Raw genomic sequence first — 19,823 nt, 5'->3', positions numbered from 1 at the left:
TACTGAGGTCGCTGATATGGAGTACCTGGCAGTAGATGGCAGCACAATGCACCTAACGTGAAAAACTTGGAGGTGTCCGGATACTTTCGATCATATAGTGTATTACGTACGTCATCTCCCATGCCCAGTACAGATTTGTGTACATGCCATTTAGTTTGTGATTTGCCCGGAGAAATTCGTAACTGCTGCTGTTCTTGTGGTCTTTGTTCATACTGTACTGCTGTACCCGTCCAGAGAGTTTTGTACTTGCTCTTGTGGTTGTGGGTTCTGTTCATAATGTACTATTATACAGTAGCGATCGTTCACTGCAATACAAAATGTAAGCTGTACGTACATTTCATTTTTGGTGTGTTATCGACGATGGTGAACTACATTTTGAAGAGTACGCCTATATTGTGTTACTGTATGGTGAAGCTCGGTGCGATAAGAGTTGTTGTATGCGGGGCGTTTTCCACTCCGCCAGATACCTCCGCACTGCTTTTTTGCTTCAGAGTACCAGCCAGACTCGGGGACGGGTACCTTCACTACCAGCAGTGAAAGAGGCAGCGACATCGAGTGCCAGAAACGGAGCAGTAAACTGAATGCGCATCACGAAACTGTCTGGCAAGTTTTGCTTGAGCAGCGACTACACCCGTTACCGCAGAATGTACAGGCAATGCAGCCATAGGATTTTGCGTTACGAGCCCATTTCTGCATGTGGTTCTTGCACCATTGGGTGGAGGAGCCCGACTACCCCCGGCGGATCCTTTTCGCGGATGAAACCAAGGTCACCAGTGGACGTGTTCTCAATTCCCATAACAGTCATGTCTAGCCTGGTGGACAGCATATTGAACAACTTTTGTGCCAGTCACACGGAAATTAATTGATGCCTTTGATGTGGGCCGACCTATCCGGGCATCGAACCAGCGCCTACCGCATGGCAGTCAGACGTGCTGATCCATTTTATTTTACTTTGTCTGGCGCATTTTGTTCATTATTGTACGTTACATTCGTTCGGGGCGGACGTTTTGAACATGGGACTTCACAGCAGCCATGTTCCCATGTTGCCATAACGACATCGTCATTTAGACAGCGCTGGGTCACCGGGATAGGACCCTGGATCAATGGCAACTAGTTGCCTGGGTCACATTTCTTGCTGCAAAAGGTCGATGGTTATGTGCCGTCATCATGGCGAACGGCTGCCCGAAACATACATTGCACTACTGACGTAGACTGCTGGGACTAGTACTATGGTGTGGGGGGACATTCACTGGGCTTCCATGGGACCTGTGGTAGTAATATAAGGCACCAAGACAATTATTAACTACCTAAACATTGTTGCGGGTCACCTGTATCGCTTCACTTTTGGTTTTCCTCCGGTAGCGATGGCATCTTCCAGCAAGATAACTGCCTATGTTACGCTGTCGGAATAATGCTACAACGGTCTAAGGAACTTGACGGTGAATTCCCGTTGTTTTCTTGGCCACCAAATTCGTCCGATCTGAATCCGATGGAATACATCTTGTAGGGAATCATATTTCGCTGCCAGAGACAGAACCATTACGCTTGAAACAGAATTTGTCGCTGTGTGATGAATTAATATCTTTTCCTGATTTTAGATTGTATCCTTTTTTTCTAATAAAAAGCGAAGTACGATAAGTTTTCTTCATTTGGATAAACCTTGTTGTTCGGACTGTCATACTGTGGGGTCATTTATTTTTATATTCTGTAATCCTACTTGAATCATAAGAGATATCCTTACCGATGTTTTTACTGTCTGGTAATGTGATTGATCCTCTTTACTAATAATATATAAAGCTTGTGTTAACCTTTCAGCCTGCGAAATTCGTTGAAAGTGACTGGTTTGGTGACGCAATGGCGCACGAGCGTTTATTCGAAGTACTATTATCACTGTTACTATCATGCAAATCATTTCACTCCGTTGAAACTGAACATTAACGAGGTCTTGAATCACCAAACGTTTCTGCCCTACAACAACGACTCCTGGGTCTGATCAGTCATGTACAGGAAGATAATAGATATTTTAGCAATTGAAGTGATTAGACGAAGCAGGTTTTCATTACTTTAGTATTCTCTTGCTGTCGTCAGTGTGATGCGGTCTTGTTTGGTGAACATTTTACTTCTAACTTCAAAAATCTTTTTAAAAAAATCCACACCAGTCGAAACAAAGCCAGCGTTACTATCTGAAACACTCTGTCCACACAAATCACCAACCCATATTCTACGAGAATTTCGTGACCTGCCTCCAGGAAGGACTTGTCGAACCTATGCAACGTAGAAACGCTTTTTACTGCGTGCCAGAGGTGGAACAACACACTATTTAATAGGTGGTTCAAATGGCTCTGAGCACTATGGGACTTAACTTCTGAGGTCATCAGTCCCCTAGAACTTAGAACTACTTAAACCCAACTAACCCAAGGACACCACACACATCCATGCCCGAGGCAGGATTAGAACCCTCGACCGTAGCGGTCTCGCGGTTCCAGAGTGAAGCGCCTAGAACCGCTCGGCCACCCCGGCCGGCTAATAGGTGGTAATCATGTTTTGGCTCATCAGTGTATATGTCCTTAAAAAAAGGTAATTGATATACTGATATATAGTAGCATAGAAGACAATGTATAATTCATCGATATAATTAAGGAAAAGTTGACTAAATTATTAGAACAAGGCTATTGAAGTCAGGTATCTATATAAAGACGAAACTGAAATTTGAATTGCATACAGTTCCTGGTTACCACTTAGAAATAACCACGAATATTGAGAACACTTAAATTTCAGATAAAACCCGTAAAGTATACTGATGAAAGATTCACACGAAGCGATCTCGTAAAATTATTGCTAACTCCTTAATTTTTACTGCTATTGCAGTAAAAATTAAGGAGTTAGAAATTCTATTTAACACAGCAGTTACATCAAGGATATGAATAAGTAACTCTACCTAAGTGAAGTTTATGGGATCTGTGTACGTTCGCTGCAATGACACTCTATGAACTGAACGCGAATCACAGTATAAGAATGCAACTGCAAAATCTCTTACCATATTTCTCTGACCTAGTACAAGAAAGCAAGAGCAGACCAGGCCGTCGACTGTGACCACAAAGGAAGAGGTGAATGTAGTCCAAGAGCAAGTCCACATGCATGGCTCGAGTCTCTAGTAACTAGTGGAGGTGGCTTGGTATCGGTCACAGCTGACTTATTAATGTTCAGATGAATGGCTGCAGCTAGAGGCCACGGGAAACCTAGGTCTAGATGGCCAAATTGGAATATGAACCTATCTCATCCTAAAGGCAAGCCCTGTGGTTTTAGGAACTGCGCCACATCGTGTGATGACTAAACTAAAGACTTAGAGCTGAAATGTAGCCAACTCTTAGCCAACATGATACATGTTTACACCCGGTGCCACATACTGATACTGAGGAAACAGACAATACGAAAACTGTAAAATTAACAAAATATATGAAGATCGACGAAAATCTGTTAGTCTTGAAAATTAGTAAGTCAACAGAAATATTGGAAAACGTCGATAGGGGAAAAGAACGAGGGGCTAGAACTTCGAGAGTTTCAATTTATTGTAATGAATACTCTCTTGCAGAACCACCCATTATGTTTGAAGCAGCGATGACGTATGTGGCTGAAGGTGGACTTAGTGTTATCAAAAAGTGCTTCGAGTGGATGATATCTCGACTACAAAATGGTTAGGCAAAAGTGTAGAAATCAGATACCAGGCTGCAAAGTATGTAATTTTAAGAAGTTGGTCACGCCATGTCTAGTTTTAGCTAAACAGTTATGCTGAAGTATTTTAATGTGTTGCGAATGTTGGTTAGGTGAAAAAACCCTCATATGGACTGCACTTTTTCCTTTGAACATATACTCGGTGATCCTGAACTCCACTGATAGGATTTCGGATGTTACTCAGGTATATTTTATGAGTATTTTGGGAGAAGGGACTCGTTGCCTCCTGTATGTTCCGTTTCATTTCTAACCACCATGCTATGCAAATATCTGAACAACCGTCCAAATTTCGATAGTATTCACTGTGTGTACTGTTTGTGAACTGTCATGTTCCACTTATCTCGCGGTACATGCCGCTGGCAACAATTTACTCTTCACCCTCAAGCTTGCGTTCAGTACTGCTCGCTTCTATCTCAAGTCAGTTGTTCCAGCAGAGTTCGTTGTACGTTAACAGCAGAATGGATAGGTTTACCACTGAAGAACTGGCCGATATGCACTTCTTGTATGGATTCATTGAATGAAATGTGACACGACGACGCTACGCTAAGCCATCCATACAGTGATGGCAACCACATCATTGTACTTCTGTATCTGGTGGTTTTTACATTGCTCTGCAGTTGTACGTTTTGTGCTTGCATATTACAGGTCTTTTCACTATTCTAAAGGTATTTTCACAGAAATAAACTTAACTGCACTAACGAAGCGACTAAATCATAATTACGTTCTCTTTCCATATCGAGTCACAGCAGATCACGGGTTCCTCACACAAAAATACCCAGAAATTATCCTTTAATGACCTCTGAAATTTGGTTGGTGGAGTTCAGGTTCACCATGTAGAACACCAAATCTGTGATAGTCGTACCTATTACTACTACGCAATTGAAATGAATGAATAACAAACATTTTCAAGTGACTTCTACGAGTATTATATGGGGGTTATCCGGAAAGTAAGGAACGATCGGTCGCGAAATGGAAACCACAGTGAAAATCCTATGAAGTTTTGCACAGGTGTGTTGGGCAGTGTCTCTAGTATGCGTGTCGATCGCGTTACGTCGTTCTTTTTAGTTCTGAGCACACAGGGAGCACCTAAAGATACCTAGAACAATAGTGTCTCCCGCCAAGTGCCAAGGCCTGGTGAGAAATTTCGCCTCAAGCTATGCACCCAACATTACATAACTGTTGAGGGTTTTCTTCTTCAAGACAATTCTCAGCCACATTCTGCAGGAGCAATGAAGATGCTCCTGCATCGTTTTTAATTGGAAATGTTTGATTACCTACAATACAGCCCGTAATTGTCTCCCTCTGAGTTTCATCTCTGCTCACATGAACCGCTGGCTATGAAGACAACATTTTGGCACAGACAACGAGCTGTAGGCCAGCGTAGAGAATTGGCGGAAAGCACTGGTGGCTGCCTTCTATAACGAGGGTATTGGAAAGTTGGTACAACGTTACGACAACCGTCTAAGTCGGATCGGCGACTATGGAGATAAGTAGAGGGTAGCTGTAGCTAACTGTTGCAAATAAAACAGTTTTGATTTTCACTGTGGTTTCCATTCCGCGACCTATAGTTCCTTACTTTCCGAATAGCCCTCGTAACTCGGTGTGTAGGACGGCTAGGTGTGGGCGCTGATCCTCCACCAAAGATGGATGCAGGTACAGCAGAAAAGTCAGCTCATGGATACAGGAAACCCTTTATTGCTCTTTATTTACATTCACTAGTCTATGACATTGTTAGCGTTGACGGTGGGCAAGCGAAACGCATTGATCGGTGTCCCTTGGTATGCCGACCTCTAGCCTGGCTTTGTAGGCTGTTGTGGTGACCATGCGCTACCACGTAGCTGCTGACCACCATGGAGTCTCATATTACCTGATCCTTAACTGTGTTCCATCGAGAGACAAGATATCATCTTTAGATCGCCTAAGCGCTAGGGAAATATACAGCAAGAGTACTTATAACATATAACGGGCTTATTTAAACGGTGTCAGACAGCTTCTCGATAGCAGACTGTTGCCTTTTGGTCGAAATACCGAATGGTTATAATTAAACTTTCCGTATTTAACAAGTTATAACACGGAAATTAATAACCTTTGGAGTACCAAACTTGGTAGCGTTAATGTCCAGAGTATGGGGTGCATGATTTCCACGCATCACAGCGCCGCCATCCGGTTCCGATCAGTCATCGTGATTCATAGTCTCACACTTGTTTTAAGTGCCAACATGAGCTTGAACAAAAGGTGCAGGGCCTTACTAGTGAAGCTCTATTACCAAAACAACAGTAATGCTGCAGGTGCACTTCGAGATTATCACTGGCTGAAAGGATTACCGAAGGATCCTCTTTCTCCATCTGCTACGCAGAGCATGATGAAGAAGATCGAATCAACGGGAGAACTGGGTATCGCTCCGGGAAAAGGCTGACAACCGGTTGCACCACAGGTGGTTCATGCGCACAGTTCCCGATCGTCAGTCAGTGTGCGTACTGTGTCACAACAGTTGAACATCCCGTGGTCCACTGTACTGAAGGTGCTTCAAACCATTCTCAAATGGTATCCGTACGAGATCCATATCGCACAGCAGCTTACACCACAGGACGCAAAACGACGTGTTGACTTCACTCTCTGTTTACTGTGAAGGATTGAAGTTGACGAGGGCTGGCCCGGACCATCCTATGGACAGACGAAGCTCATTTTTCTCTAACAGGCGAGGTGAACACACAGAATTGATGAGAGTTGGGATCTTCACCTCCAGTCACTGTGCATGAGATTCCTCTGTATGGTGAACGTGTCACAGTGTGATGTGACTTCACAGCTAGGTTCATCATTGGCCCATTCTTTTCTGAACAGATTGGCGCTCTAGGACCAAAGACGTGCAGGGTGGCTGGCCAGCGTTACTGCGATATGCTTTGGCAGCACGTCATACCCCCCACCCCTACAGGAGAGAGACGCATTGAAAAGTTTTCATACAAGATGGGGCTCCACCGCATATCGCTCGTGAAGTTCACCTGCTTCTCCGAAATCACATTTTGAAACGATCGAATCATCACCCGATCGTTTCCAAATGCTTGGCCTGTACGATCACCTGATCTGACTCCCTGTGATTTCTGGCTGTGAGGCTGCCTGAAGGACAGGGTTTATCAGGGGAACATTCACACATGTGCTGATCTGAAGAGCAGTGTATCAAGAGAGATAGCCAACATATCTAAAGACGTGCTTCGTTCTGCTGTGAAGAATGCAATCCTGCGCTTTCAGACTCTTCTGGACACTGATGGGCGACATGTTGAGCCCCTATTGAAGCAGTAATGGTACTGGTATGCAATGGTGCCGTAGCAGCACATTAAAAGTGTTTCAGCTGAATTGATTCTGCACTATTTTTCTTCCCCATCTCCTTGACATAAATGCTACCAGGTTTGATACTCGTACGGTAATTAGTTTCCGTATTATAAGGTGTTAAATAGGGGAAGTTTAATTATAATCACTCGGTACTTCGACTGAGCACACCACGCTATCCAGCAACGACTCACAAAGCACCAGTACAGCTTCAGTTCTGCCGGTGCCTCTCCTGTACGACTTCTGCAACTTCGTTATACTGCTCATGTGCACTTTCACAAACGTCTCTTTACAACTATTACACATGATTAAATTTTCATGAGACATATATTAACAAGTTCGAATGAACATAAAACGAATTCAATTTATTTAAGTTTGAGATTCGCGTTAATAAGTGTAACTCACCTGTAAACATTGTTTTTGTGCGCAAAACAGAGTGCTGTGGGCGGCGCTGGTCGGCCTGTCGTGGGTGGGCGCCGGCTTCTTGATGAGCTCCGCCTACGACGCCTACCTGCTAGAGCCCACCAAGTTCGCCGTGGACACCGCCTACCTCGACTGGGACACAGTTTTCCCGGCCGTGACAATCTGCGAAAGGAGGAACAAGTCCAGGCTCACTGAGTACACCAAACGGTAAGTGGCCCCATGCCCGGCTATGTATTCGCTCTTTTGTCTCGTACGCAAAGCACAGATCAGGCTTCCCGTCAATTTCATTTCAAGAGGACCACAACAAAACAAACCGCCATATACTGGAATGTATGTAAGTCAGCACTATTGTTTCGCCAAGCACTTAGCGTATTTTTATTAATGAAACAACTGATAAAGTGGCACTAAATACTCAAATATACTTGTGGAGTGCGGAGCAGACGACATGCCGTTAACCAAAACATCTATGTAACAAGAAATGTTAACCATATGAAGATGGGTATGGTAGCCCGAAACCGGTTATGGCAGTAAAATAAAAGACTCAAAATATATTTGTGGCTGATTGCGTCATTTACTATCATTATCGGCCGCGGAGTTCACAAGATCCAACAGGGATAAAATAACATTACCATTTCTGTTTTACGGAGCTCTATTGGATCCAAGGGTTCTGGATTTTTAGGAGTTTACAATGTCAGAACTAAAAATGCATAAATGTATATTATGTACATTTCATTACTATGTTAGAATATAGTGCCACGTTTTCCTCCTAAGAGTGCTACCCTGGTAAAAGATTTATAGAGTTTGCAGTGAACAAGAGGCATCTTGTCAGTTCGTAAATATTTCTGCAGTGCCTAGTTTTCTTGTGATGTGTCATCCCATCCAAGTTACCCAGAGATACGGCAGAATGCTTGTGTGCAGATCTGCTTCTGAAAAGACATTTCCCTCCTTCGATTGTAAATATAAGGGATTTCCATTATTGGCCAATTGAGTCTACTGTGCCATTTTCGCACTGTAATTGACGGGCCTGAACACAAGCCACCAAGCTACTTAGTGCTTATGACATGCAGTTACGCATCAAATGCTGTAAAACACTTAAAACCTAGTAGTTGAAACGACAACACTGCCCAGTGTGACCCAACCCTAATAAAATAAATCACCATGGTACGGGCAGCCCTCTAGCAACGAGCAACACCAGCAACTGAACGTACACTTAAGTGTTGTTCTCTTTCGTGTCAGTGTTGACTGCCGTTGCAAAGGCGGAATATGCTACGTCACACATTGTTAGATATGTTGCAATGACTTGTGTCCATTCATTGAAGTTACCGTGAACATAGACCAGAATGTTCATTACACCATTCTCGGTTAGCAAGTTTGGCCTTTCCTTCTACATCTTCGAAATGAGTATGACATGGACTTTCACATCTTCCAAGATGACAACAGCTGCATCTTGACTGACCCGCTAAATCGCCCGGTCTTAACCCCATAGTAAATGTCTGGGACTACTTGGAACGGTAGGTGAAATGTGGTAAGACACATCCCCGTAATTTGGCTGTAGCATGAGATCTAATGATCAAAGAGTGACTTCCGTTGCATGTGGCACACCTAAAGAATCTTGTGGAGTTCCTTTCTCACCGAACTGAGGTCATTATGAGAGCTATAGACGATGTTACATTGTGTTAGCGTGATGTCTCCTGTTTCCTGGTGGTGAATCTCTCTCTCTCTCTCTCTCTCTCTCTCTCTCTCTCTCTCTCACACACACACACACACACACACACACACACACACACACACACACACACACTCTCTCTCTTTCTCCCTGAAATAAATGTAGAAAATGAGAAGCCCGGTAGAGTGGGTAGTAACAAGTATATTTCACATAGCAATCCAAGACCGCATCCCTTAGCGTACGGCGCCAGCCGCCGTTGAAAAGCGTCTCGCGGCGCCAAGAGGGTAGGCACGCAACACGTCATCCGAGCAGTCAAGGAAGCAGGCCTGCAGGGCAACGATTTCAATGGATTTGTGACATCAAGGTAAAAAGAGATCTCGGGTTTAAGTTTCATTACCTTTATTTCCAAACGCTATAGTCGACATAGTTGCGAATATTCCAGGTGGGACAACACTACAGGTTGTCCGCCTCTTACTGGGACGAGAAGGCGTTGCTTTCAGCTGTGCAAATGCCTGTTTAATAGCTGTTGCATAGAGAGCAGCACCCGTGCACACTGTGAAGACTGTTTCGCCTCGCGTCAGTGTGCCATCAAACGGAGACACTGTTGTGGTTGTTATTGTGTGGAGCGGACAGGAAATGGAGCGCTATTCTTGGGAGGAAAGGGCGCACGTGCACTGTGTTTACGGGAAGGCGGATGGAAATGCTCACGCTGCCCAACGTTTGTACGTTCGGCGGTTTACGAGTCTTCGAGTGCCAGATCCACACCATTTACTGCCATTCACAGATTCCTACGAGAGACACGTTCGCTTGAGATACGTTTCTCTCTAACACGGTCTCGCAATGGCACACGTGCATTTAAGGACTACTTCGAAACCCGGTGTACTCATTTTGTGTCCCAAGTGCGAAGCGTGACGGACGCAGTCATCAACGCGCAGTACGTTCACCAGGGATTGAAGAGAAGGCGTTAGCACTGCTGGAAAACACACCCTCAACAAGCTAGCAGCGTGTTTGCGTGGGAAATGGGTGTAAGGCACTTCACAATTTGGCATTTGTGGCATGAAGATGATTTGCAACCCTACCACCTTCAGAAGGACCGCACCCTTAACCCAGCAGTTTTCCACGTCAAATTGATTTTTTTTCCAAAGGTGTGCCTTCAACTGAACTTCCTGGACTGTTTATTTTTACAGATGAGCTATCTTTTACAGGAAAGGGTATGTTCAACAGCCACAATCAATATGTGTGGGAAAGAGAAAATCCTCAGCCTGCCTTTGTTCATGGTCACGAAGATCGCTTAGCTGTCAACATTTGGGCTGGCTTGGTCAGCGATAATCTGGTCGGTCCATAAATGTTCCCCTGGTGACTGAAAGCAAATGAATACTTATCCTTTTTTGCGAGAAACTTTGCCAGAGTAGTCGGAACATATTCTGCTCAATGTGCGACACCGAGTGTGGTACCAACACGATGGTGCACCTGCACATTTCACACATGCAGTCCAAATACATTTAGATGAAACCTTTAGTGAGAACTGGATAGGGCGCAGTGAGCTGATGACATGGCTTGCTCGTTTCCCCGACATGACGCCCACAGATTTTTTCTTCTGGGATGAACTGAAATCTGTTGTCTTTGAAACACCCATTGAGACTGATGAAGAGCAGATAGCGCGCAATTTGGCAGTCTCCGATGCAATTTCCACATTGCTAGGAGTGTTTGAAATAGTGCGACAGTGTCATTACAGGGTGTGCATTCAAGCAGGAGGGCGAAATTTCGAGCCCTTTTTGGAACTCTTTTCAAATAAAGGTTACAAAATTCACCCCGCCCACCAGACCTGCTACCATGACGGCACAGAATGGCATGTTGTGTGCTTACCATCTTGTCGTCGCGCAACGTTGTCCGATGCCGTCTAGCGCCGTACACCATGGGATGCGAACATGGATTGCTATGTGAAATATGCTTCTTATGAATCAACCTACCAGCCCTCTCATTTTTTACATTTATTTGAGATAAACACCAGGAGACAGGAGGCATCACGCTAACACAGTGTAACATTTTAACTGATGACACTGAAACATCTCGAAAACTACATATCGGATCGGATCAAAGAATTTATGATTCCAATTCATTTGTCTCGGGGAGGGACATCCACTGATACCATACTCGACCGACCATCCTACCCCGTGGATGAGCGGGGGGAGGGGGGGAGGTCAAATTGCAGGTTACGATTCTGCGGCAAAATTTACATATGTTTTGTCTTAAGCATTATCTTCGTTTCGCCACAGTTGTAATCGGAGGAATAGAATTACTGTACAATCATAATTTACGACATGCTAATCAATGGCCCTTAACATCCAATGGCTCGTGGGACCCCACCTCCATGCTGTGAGGGTAGAACAGGTCAGTATTTCTAATTGGAAACCCCATTCGCATCGCTGCAATATATTGAACAGGGAACTACTCGACGCGCCACAGCGGCCGTGGCTACAGGCGAAAGCTACTCTACTTTCCCGATTAGAGTAAGGGTTCAAGTGCAGTACCGCCAACTTTAATACACTTAGTGATCCGCTTATCAAATGATTGTACACACGATAGAAGCATATCTGCGGAACATAAGCGCAGGTGTTTCTAAAGCGATCGATCATGTCTTCACGGCCTGTTGGCACTTGCTGGTGCACATTATCTTATAAATATCCCCCCCCCCCCCCAGAAAGAAATCCGACGACGTCAAATCCGGCGACCTAACGTCCCAATTAATAGGGGTGCCTTTGTCGAACCACCAATCATTGTAAACACGGTCTAATATCTCCCGTGCCTCAGTTGCGTAATGCGTTGGGCAACCGTCATGCTGAAACCGAGTACGTTTTCGAACGTGCAAGTCAAATCCTGCTGTAGTATCGGTAGTCCCTGTTCCAAAAGCGTTCGATATTTGGGTCCATTCAACATGCCAAAGATTAAATACGAATCAATGAGTTTGTTCCCCATGATGTCACTCCATACGTTAACCGATCAAGGACGTTGATGGTCAACTTGGCGTAACCAGTGCCGATTGTATACACTCCTGTAATGCATGTTACTCCCGTTAATGCTATTATGGTTTGTAAATGTAGACTCATCGGAATATAGTATCTCGGCAAAGAACTTGGGGATCGTTTGCATTTGCTGACGTGCCCAATCACAAAAACTACCCAGTTATGTCAAATCGGTGCCATGAAGTTCTTGATGCAGTGACAAGTGGTATAGATGATAATTATGGCAATGCGGTATTGTGAAAATACTATCTACGGGTATACCGGAGTCGCGGTGTACTTGATGGGTGCTTATCCGTGGGCTGTGGTGCACTTCCGCTAGCACAGCTATTTCCTTAGCTTCCCCTGTAACATGTTTGCCGGAACGGTAGCTCAGCGTGTTCGGTCAGAGGGTTACTGCCTTCTGTAATAATAATAAAAAAAAAAACTGATTGAATGGGTGAACGACCAACTTGAAGGGGTGTCATGAGACGCCCGCCCCGAATAAATACAACAAACTGTAACGTACAAAATGGAATAGAAACAAAAGGTTGGTAGAGCACTTTCCTGCGAAAGGCAAAGGTCCCGAATTCGAGTCTCGATCCGGCACACAGTTTTAATCTGCCAGGGAGTTCCATATCAGCGTACACTCCGCAGCAGAGTGGAAATTTCACTCTGGAAACGTGCCCCAGGCTGTGGCTAAACTACGCCTCTTCAATATCCTGTCTTCCAGGAGTGTTAGTTCTGCAAGGTTCGCAGGAGAGCTTCTGTGAAGTTGGGAAGGTAGGAGACGAGATACTGGCGGAAGTAGAGCTCTGAGGACGGGTCGTGAGTCGTGCTTGGGCAGCTCAGTTGGCAGAGTCTCGAGTCTCGGTCCGGCACACAGAAATTTCATTCTGTAATACTGGCCTATCCTCGCAGAACTGACATGGGGTCCCACATTCCACTGAATATTCAAGGACCATTGAGAAGCATGTAGTAAATTATGACTGGGTACCCATTCCTGTTCCTACGATTAAAGCGCCACCTGTGGCGAAACGAAGAAAATGTTTTACACAAAAGATCTGTCGATTTTGCAGGAAAATCGTAATCTGCGATTAAAAGAAAAAACAAGGTTTCCCACTGAATATTTCAAAATTTCTCTCCGACACCCATGCACGGGGTGAGGTGGGTGTTCGAATGTGGTACCATTGGATGTCTCCCTTCGATACAAACAAACTGGAATTATAGCTTTTTTTGGCCTTATGTATAGTTTTCGAGATATTTCAATGTCTTCAGTTAAAATGAACACCCTGTATCAGGAGACATAATGCTAACGGCCTCAATGCGCTGAGGAAGAGAGTCCACAAGTTTCTTTAGGTATGCCACACGCGGCTGAAGCAACTCATTGATGATCAGGCCTGATGCTACAATCAAATTGCGGGGAAACGGATTTCCACATTTGAACTGCTGTTCCAAATAGTCGCAGACTATAAAGTGTATACACAAATAAAACCGACAAACTGCAGTGACGAGATCCATACTGAAAATGGAGAGAAAAAGATCCTGTGAACGTGTGTCCGGAAATACGTCGTTGCCATGATAGATGTAGCTGGCGAATGACAGTTGCTCCTTGTATGCTGCAAGCATCGTAGTGTAGGCAGCAGAATGGTCTGGAATTCATAACTGGAACAACCTGACATGGTGTTTGTGTACAGCCAAGCAGATGGAAACGGTCGAGAGGCAGTATGGCCATACCAAAACGAGTACCCTCGAAGACACCAACCACATCACACAACATTTAAAGTCCTTTTTGGGCATTTTTGTGACCATGGGTCCTTGCAGACATGCGAACGTGCAGGGAGGTGGCTGACAGTGCGTACACTGGATTTGGATGTCCAGGTTCAACAGGATATTGAGACGAACCCTAATATGAGCTCCAGGCAAGTGGCCATCCAACATGGGATAATTAATGAATATTGTTTGACAACCGCTACTGTCCCTGTCACTGAAACCTGGAAGTCAAGGGAAGGCAGGATTCGGTTACGAATGTGGACGGGACCGTAATCAGTTACCATTGGTTGCCTTTTTCAGTTATATATAATTTATTTTAAACCAGTAATTCCAAACTCAACAATAAATAAAAATGCCACACGTTATTAATGAAGGAATAAACAACTGTGTAAATAATAGCGTTTTCAATTAGTTACAATTTAGCAAATCACCTTTAATACAGATACATCAGATAATGTTCTGGGCAGAAGGCCTTACACGCCAGGAATGGAAATAAATTAAGGATTGTTTAAAACTCGCTGCAACTTACAAATTACAGGTATTGAAATATTAAAGGCAAGTCGCCACAAACACAGCAGTAGGCATCAGACGCCAGGAATGGCAGTAAACAAGGTTTTAAGGCTAACTGCTAAAATACAAATACCAAACTAGAATTTTAAGGCAAACGACCACAATCACGGCTGAAGGCCTTACATGCCAGGGACGGCGATAATATAAAAAATTTAGAAACCTGCTGTAAAACAGCAAATACAATAGCAAAAGTTAATTAAAAAAAACAAGCAACTGATCACCAAACGGATGAAATAAGATGATGGTAAACTTTGTAACACAACCCTTAACATGCACCGAACACTACAACGCTAGATTTATTCCAGAAAGCGACCAGAACTATTAACTAGACATATATAACCTTTAATGTAGGCATTACAAGGTATTGTAATAAATAATACAATAATAAAACACAAGGACCAGTACATAACTTCCTTGCAGGTACTGAGGCAGATTATACTCGTAAAGGGCGTGGACTGAACGAGCGTTACACTGAACTAATGGCCATCAGATCTCCTTTTAGAACACACATGTCTTACATGAACCAAGAGGCTATAGACGGTGCCCCAGTATTCGACCTCTGAGAAGATCCGGCAACAAACACTTTCCCGAGAGATTAGATAGGAAGCCAAGAGTTGCATTCTCTTCACAAGATGGTAACTCAGACTAGTGACAGTCTAACGAATGACTAATGATAATCTTGCTGAAGCTACCTGACGTCCGATAAACCAGATGCAACGATGGAACAATACGCCAAAGCCGGAACCGGCGGTCTGTACTATGTCCCTAGAATACTGTGCTTAGAGCGCCCGGGACGAGAAAGGAATCACTACCACCAGAGCAGAATAATCACCAATCGGCCTACAATCAAGAAAACTGTCAAAACTACGCGTCTTGCCGGACAGCAACGGCAAGGCGAGAAAATGAACACTGCCGTAGTAATAAAAAGTTGAGGAAAGCTAATCAGATCCACCTTCCTCAAGCACTCGATTCGCTGCTCTTCGCCTCGGCGACACTACGAGCAGCAACACGAACCAAGTCACTGGAGAATCGCGAGATATCACAATGGTGGAGGATTCTCTACTCGGATTGAAATGCACTCATCTGAAAGCTTGCTGGATCCGTTTTACGACGAGGTCGTGCACCCTCGTGACCACAGCCCTTCCATCTGGCAGTCCATGCGCGCCGCCAGCGGTCCCGACGTGTTCCCACACTGCGCAGACCTGGCTCTTCCTCGGTCCCCAACCAAACTGGCCCACTCACACGACCCGGAAAAACAACAACGTCGCCCAAAAGATAGGGCAACAGTTACTACATATCGATAGCCAACGCTTGCGAAACCGAGTAGTGCCACTCAACACGAGAAGAAGACGTACAAGGGCAACCATGCCAACCAAACATTACCGTCTGGCCTCCAACAGAGGGTGGAAACCTACCAACAGCACAGCACCAATGTGAGCCACAGCATGGCTCCATCACCTGCAGCAAAGTAAAAACACACGCCACGTGGTCAGAAGAACTTTCATACATCAGTGCCATCTAATGTGGAAACGATGCATTTTCCAAACATAGGTTGCTGCGTGAGGTAGCGGTCTAGGGCGTCTTGTCACAGCCCGGGATGCTCCCCCTGTCGGAGGTTCGAGTCCTCCCTCGGGCATGGGTGTGTGTGTTGTCCTTAGCGTAAGTTAGTTTAAGTAGTTAGATTAAGTAGTGTGTAAGCTCAGGGACCGATGACCTCAGCAGTTTGGTCCCTTAAGACCTCACCATAAATTTCCAAACATAGATTCCGTTCCTGGAGTTTGTCGGTTTTATTAATGTTCACCCTGTACATCGAAACATTTATTTTCAAAGAATATTCTTAAGAATTTATTTTATTTATTAGGGATTCATCAAGAACATTAACACATTTAATCACACTATGTAAGCATGGAAGTAGTTGTCAGGGAGTAACTGATGAAATCATAACTAAATTTTTTTTAACAAATGGGAATTTTATTCACTTTAATAGTGCGTAACAGCATTTTTTTAAAAAAGAAGCAGATTTAAAATTATAATCAGAGAGTATCCTCTAAATATCAAAGTTACAATTTATTCAGAGGCAGAAAGAAACATGTTTTGACTGTATGAGCTTTCGGGCAGAGAACCTTGCCGCTCCCTTTTGAAATGGCCGTATTTACGACCGCTCACAACAGCCTCTGAAAGATTACACTGGTGCAAATCTGCAACACACCAGATAACTTTAAACTAAGAGTTTCAACAATTTGCACAAGCACACAAACTATACACCCCCCACCCCCTGTAGGAGGGATGGAAATGGTAAAAAACACTCAACCGAAGGTGCAATTTGATTTTAACTTCTAAGAAAAGTCTTACGGTGAAAGGGTTGCAACTTTATATACTAGAATGATAATTTAAATAAAGGCCCATGAAATGCAATCGTGTATAAAATTCTACAAGGTTGGCCAAACAATAGTTAAGATGCTCTGCAGTACACAGATACCGCCTCTCAAGATCATATGCAATAATATCAAAGTTTCCAAAGATCGAAACATATTTCAGGTATTAGGCCGTTACACTCCAAGCAATAAATTCGTTAACACACCAAATCCGACAGACATGACAGATGCAGCTACTAACGTACGGTAGATTTATATGGAGATTACCGAACAACCAGAACCGCAGGTTGCTCTAACCCGCCCCTACTCCACAAGGGAAAACGGGCCACCCAATTTATAAACAACCATCTTCCCGCGGGTGCGCAAACGGAGAAGAATGGTGGGACGACCCCAAAGCAAAACGGCTGGTGAGCTCACCAAGAAAACAAGTAGAATTTAACAAGAGTAAATCAAACAATATATCACCAAACTTCTACTAAACTGCGATTTCTCGAGAAGACCTGGCGCAGCATCCCCAAATCGCTCTACCGAACCGTCCGCTGCCAGCCGCTTCAATGGACGCAGGAAGGCGCGCCGATCTCCCGTCTCACGGCGTCGCAGCTCGCACCGGCCAGACCGATGTCGTGGGTTGACTCCTGTTGCTCTCGTGTCGTGTCGACCGCGAAGTCACTACCCCTAGCTTATACGCCCACTGGACTCACGTGGCGACCTCACATGCGGCGACACTCAAGACGGACAAGTGCGCGACCGACCAACCGATCGATCCAACCGCCAATGACCATTGCCTGAGCAAACTCGAGCAGTCTGGTGGCCTAACGTGCAGACTCAAGATGCAGGAACTAAGCCCCGACCGGACGACCACTCGCTGAGTTCTCTTACTGCCGCAGTGGAAAGACTCTCATTTTGCCGGCTTTAAAGGTTGATCCGAACGACAGACATACTAGCACTCCGAACGACGGACAGACACTAACTGCCTAACACATGCGGACGAGAGAAAGACTAGCAAGCTGGGGACGAGAGACTGACCCAGACGGACCCCTGGCGAGCTCATAACGCCCTTTAAATGCACGTGAACAGGCAACCTTTCCCCCTTCCCACCAGAGGGAGACACCAAAGCTGCGATTGCCACAGCGGCGCCACCATCAGAAACGGAGAGCGACTGCTTCACACAACGCGCTGCGGCGCGCTCTTCAAAACAGCAACTTTTACCACGGCTCATACATACTACTGTTAATTTCTTGCCCTCCCCTCTATATACAAAGCGGGCTGTTCTAACCTATTATGGAATAAGTGAGTTTACAGCCAAATAGCAAGTGAACTTTGGGTGGGCAGGAGGAATTCTAATTGCAGTGAAAGCCGAGAAGAACAGGACAACGATGTGCCAACCTGATGGCCCTCTTACCACATTCAAACGATAGCATACGGCAGGGGATGACACAGTGCCCGTTTTTATCACACTGACTTTTGCGCTTTGTCGTTATTGTTTTGTTTACTTGACACTGTGGGAATCTAACTCGCAGTGTACACGCCACCGCGTGTTACTGTGGATGACAGCAGCAGTAGTTTGTCGGCAGAACGTTCGGCGCTCGCCACAGCTGGCAAATTGACCTGCTGCTGGAGACGCTGGCCTACGACTCTCCAAGCGACCTGGCGCCCTCCTTCTGCCGCCGCGCCAGCTGTCCCACGGATAACTTCTCCACCATCGTTGCACAGGTAATCAACGCCTCAGAGACACTTCCGTTCGCTGAAACAGATAAGCTGGCGCATCCGTACGAATCTGTGTAAACTTTCTACAGATCTCCGCCAGTAGCGAGGCTTTTGTATGTTTGCACGCTCTTGGAGAATGTGAGGTAACGGGCGAGATGTGGCTCGCTGAAAATATTCTAAGTTAGGAGTTGGCGTGGCCGTACGGGCCGCTCGGCAAGCCGGGGCTTGTCAGCAACCGTGTGGTGCCGAACATTAGCCGGAGTAAGAGGGGTAGCCCTAGCGCGTGGTCCAGGCCGACCGCGTGGCTGGGAATTCCATGTTGATGCTATGTCGAGGACCGTGCTTTGTGTCGATGATGGAGATTTGTATGCCGGGAGTGCCAACGATGGTGGACTTTGGGAAACCATAATCGCAGACATTTCACAGTTCATGCAGTCTGGAACCGCAAGTCCGCTACGGTCGCAGGTTCGAATCCTGCCTCGGGCATGGATGTTTGTGATGTCCTTAGGTTAGTTAGGTTTAACTAGTTCTAAGTTCTAGGGGACTAATGACTTCAGCAGTTGAGTCCCATAGTGCTCAGAGCCATGATACCTTAAGAGAAACATGTACAGCCATGCTCAAAAGTATCCGAACGACCTGAATTGCATTTCGCCTGATTCGCATGCAACCCACATAACGCAGCTGTCTAGCAGGTCCTCTAATCGCTCCTAGGTACAGTCGTTTGACTGTTGAAAATGGTTCCAACAAGTTACCACTAGAAAACATTGCTCTGTGTCGCAATAACTCAAGATGTTAAGTAATACCACGATACTACAAATATCAGGGAACACCTTATCACAGATAAGACTGTCCTTAACGCTCGTAAGCTGCTCTGTGTCGCAATAACTCAAGATGTTAAGTAATACCACGATACTACAAATATCAGGGAACACCTTATCACAGATAAGACTGTCCTTAAGGCTCGTAAGCTCACACTTATTACAATAAATGACATACCTGAAATGTTACCACTCTCATTATTACGTCAGATAGGTAATGCAAGTAGTAAGTTAGTCGTATTCATGATTTCCTCTTCAAAGTAAAAACCGTACTTATTATTTAACACAAAATGACATTAAAAATTTAAGTTATTCACGAGCAGCTAGTTGAGAATATGTATGAACTTCAAATGACACGACCAACCGTCTCGTTCTGCATATGGATTCAAACCCAGGTCATGCAGACTAAGCAAAGATTTCGTGACTGACGGAAACT

General features: G+C 44.9%; 1 protein-coding gene across 1 annotated transcript in view; it reads left to right on the top strand.

Moving 5' to 3' along the window:
* Window positions 1-3,618: 3,618 nt before the first annotated feature.
* Window positions 3,619-19,823, top strand: part of LOC126439219 (uncharacterized) — a 172,129-nt gene continuing 155,924 nt past the window's right edge. Inside the window, exons 1-3 of the mRNA XM_050090558.1 lie at window positions 3,619-3,623; window positions 7,492-7,686; window positions 18,458-18,575. Of these exons, the coding sequence (XP_049946515.1) occupies window positions 3,619-3,623; window positions 7,492-7,686; window positions 18,458-18,575 (318 nt within the window). The remainder of the gene's footprint in view (window positions 3,624-7,491; window positions 7,687-18,457; window positions 18,576-19,823) is intronic.

This window comes from Schistocerca serialis, chromosome 1 (assembly GCF_023864345.2).
Source record: "Schistocerca serialis cubense isolate TAMUIC-IGC-003099 chromosome 1, iqSchSeri2.2, whole genome shotgun sequence".
NCBI lineage: Eukaryota > Metazoa > Arthropoda > Insecta > Orthoptera > Acrididae > Schistocerca > Schistocerca serialis.
Note: the sequence above shows the minus strand (reverse complement) of the source record. Positions and strands in the feature narration are given on the sequence as shown.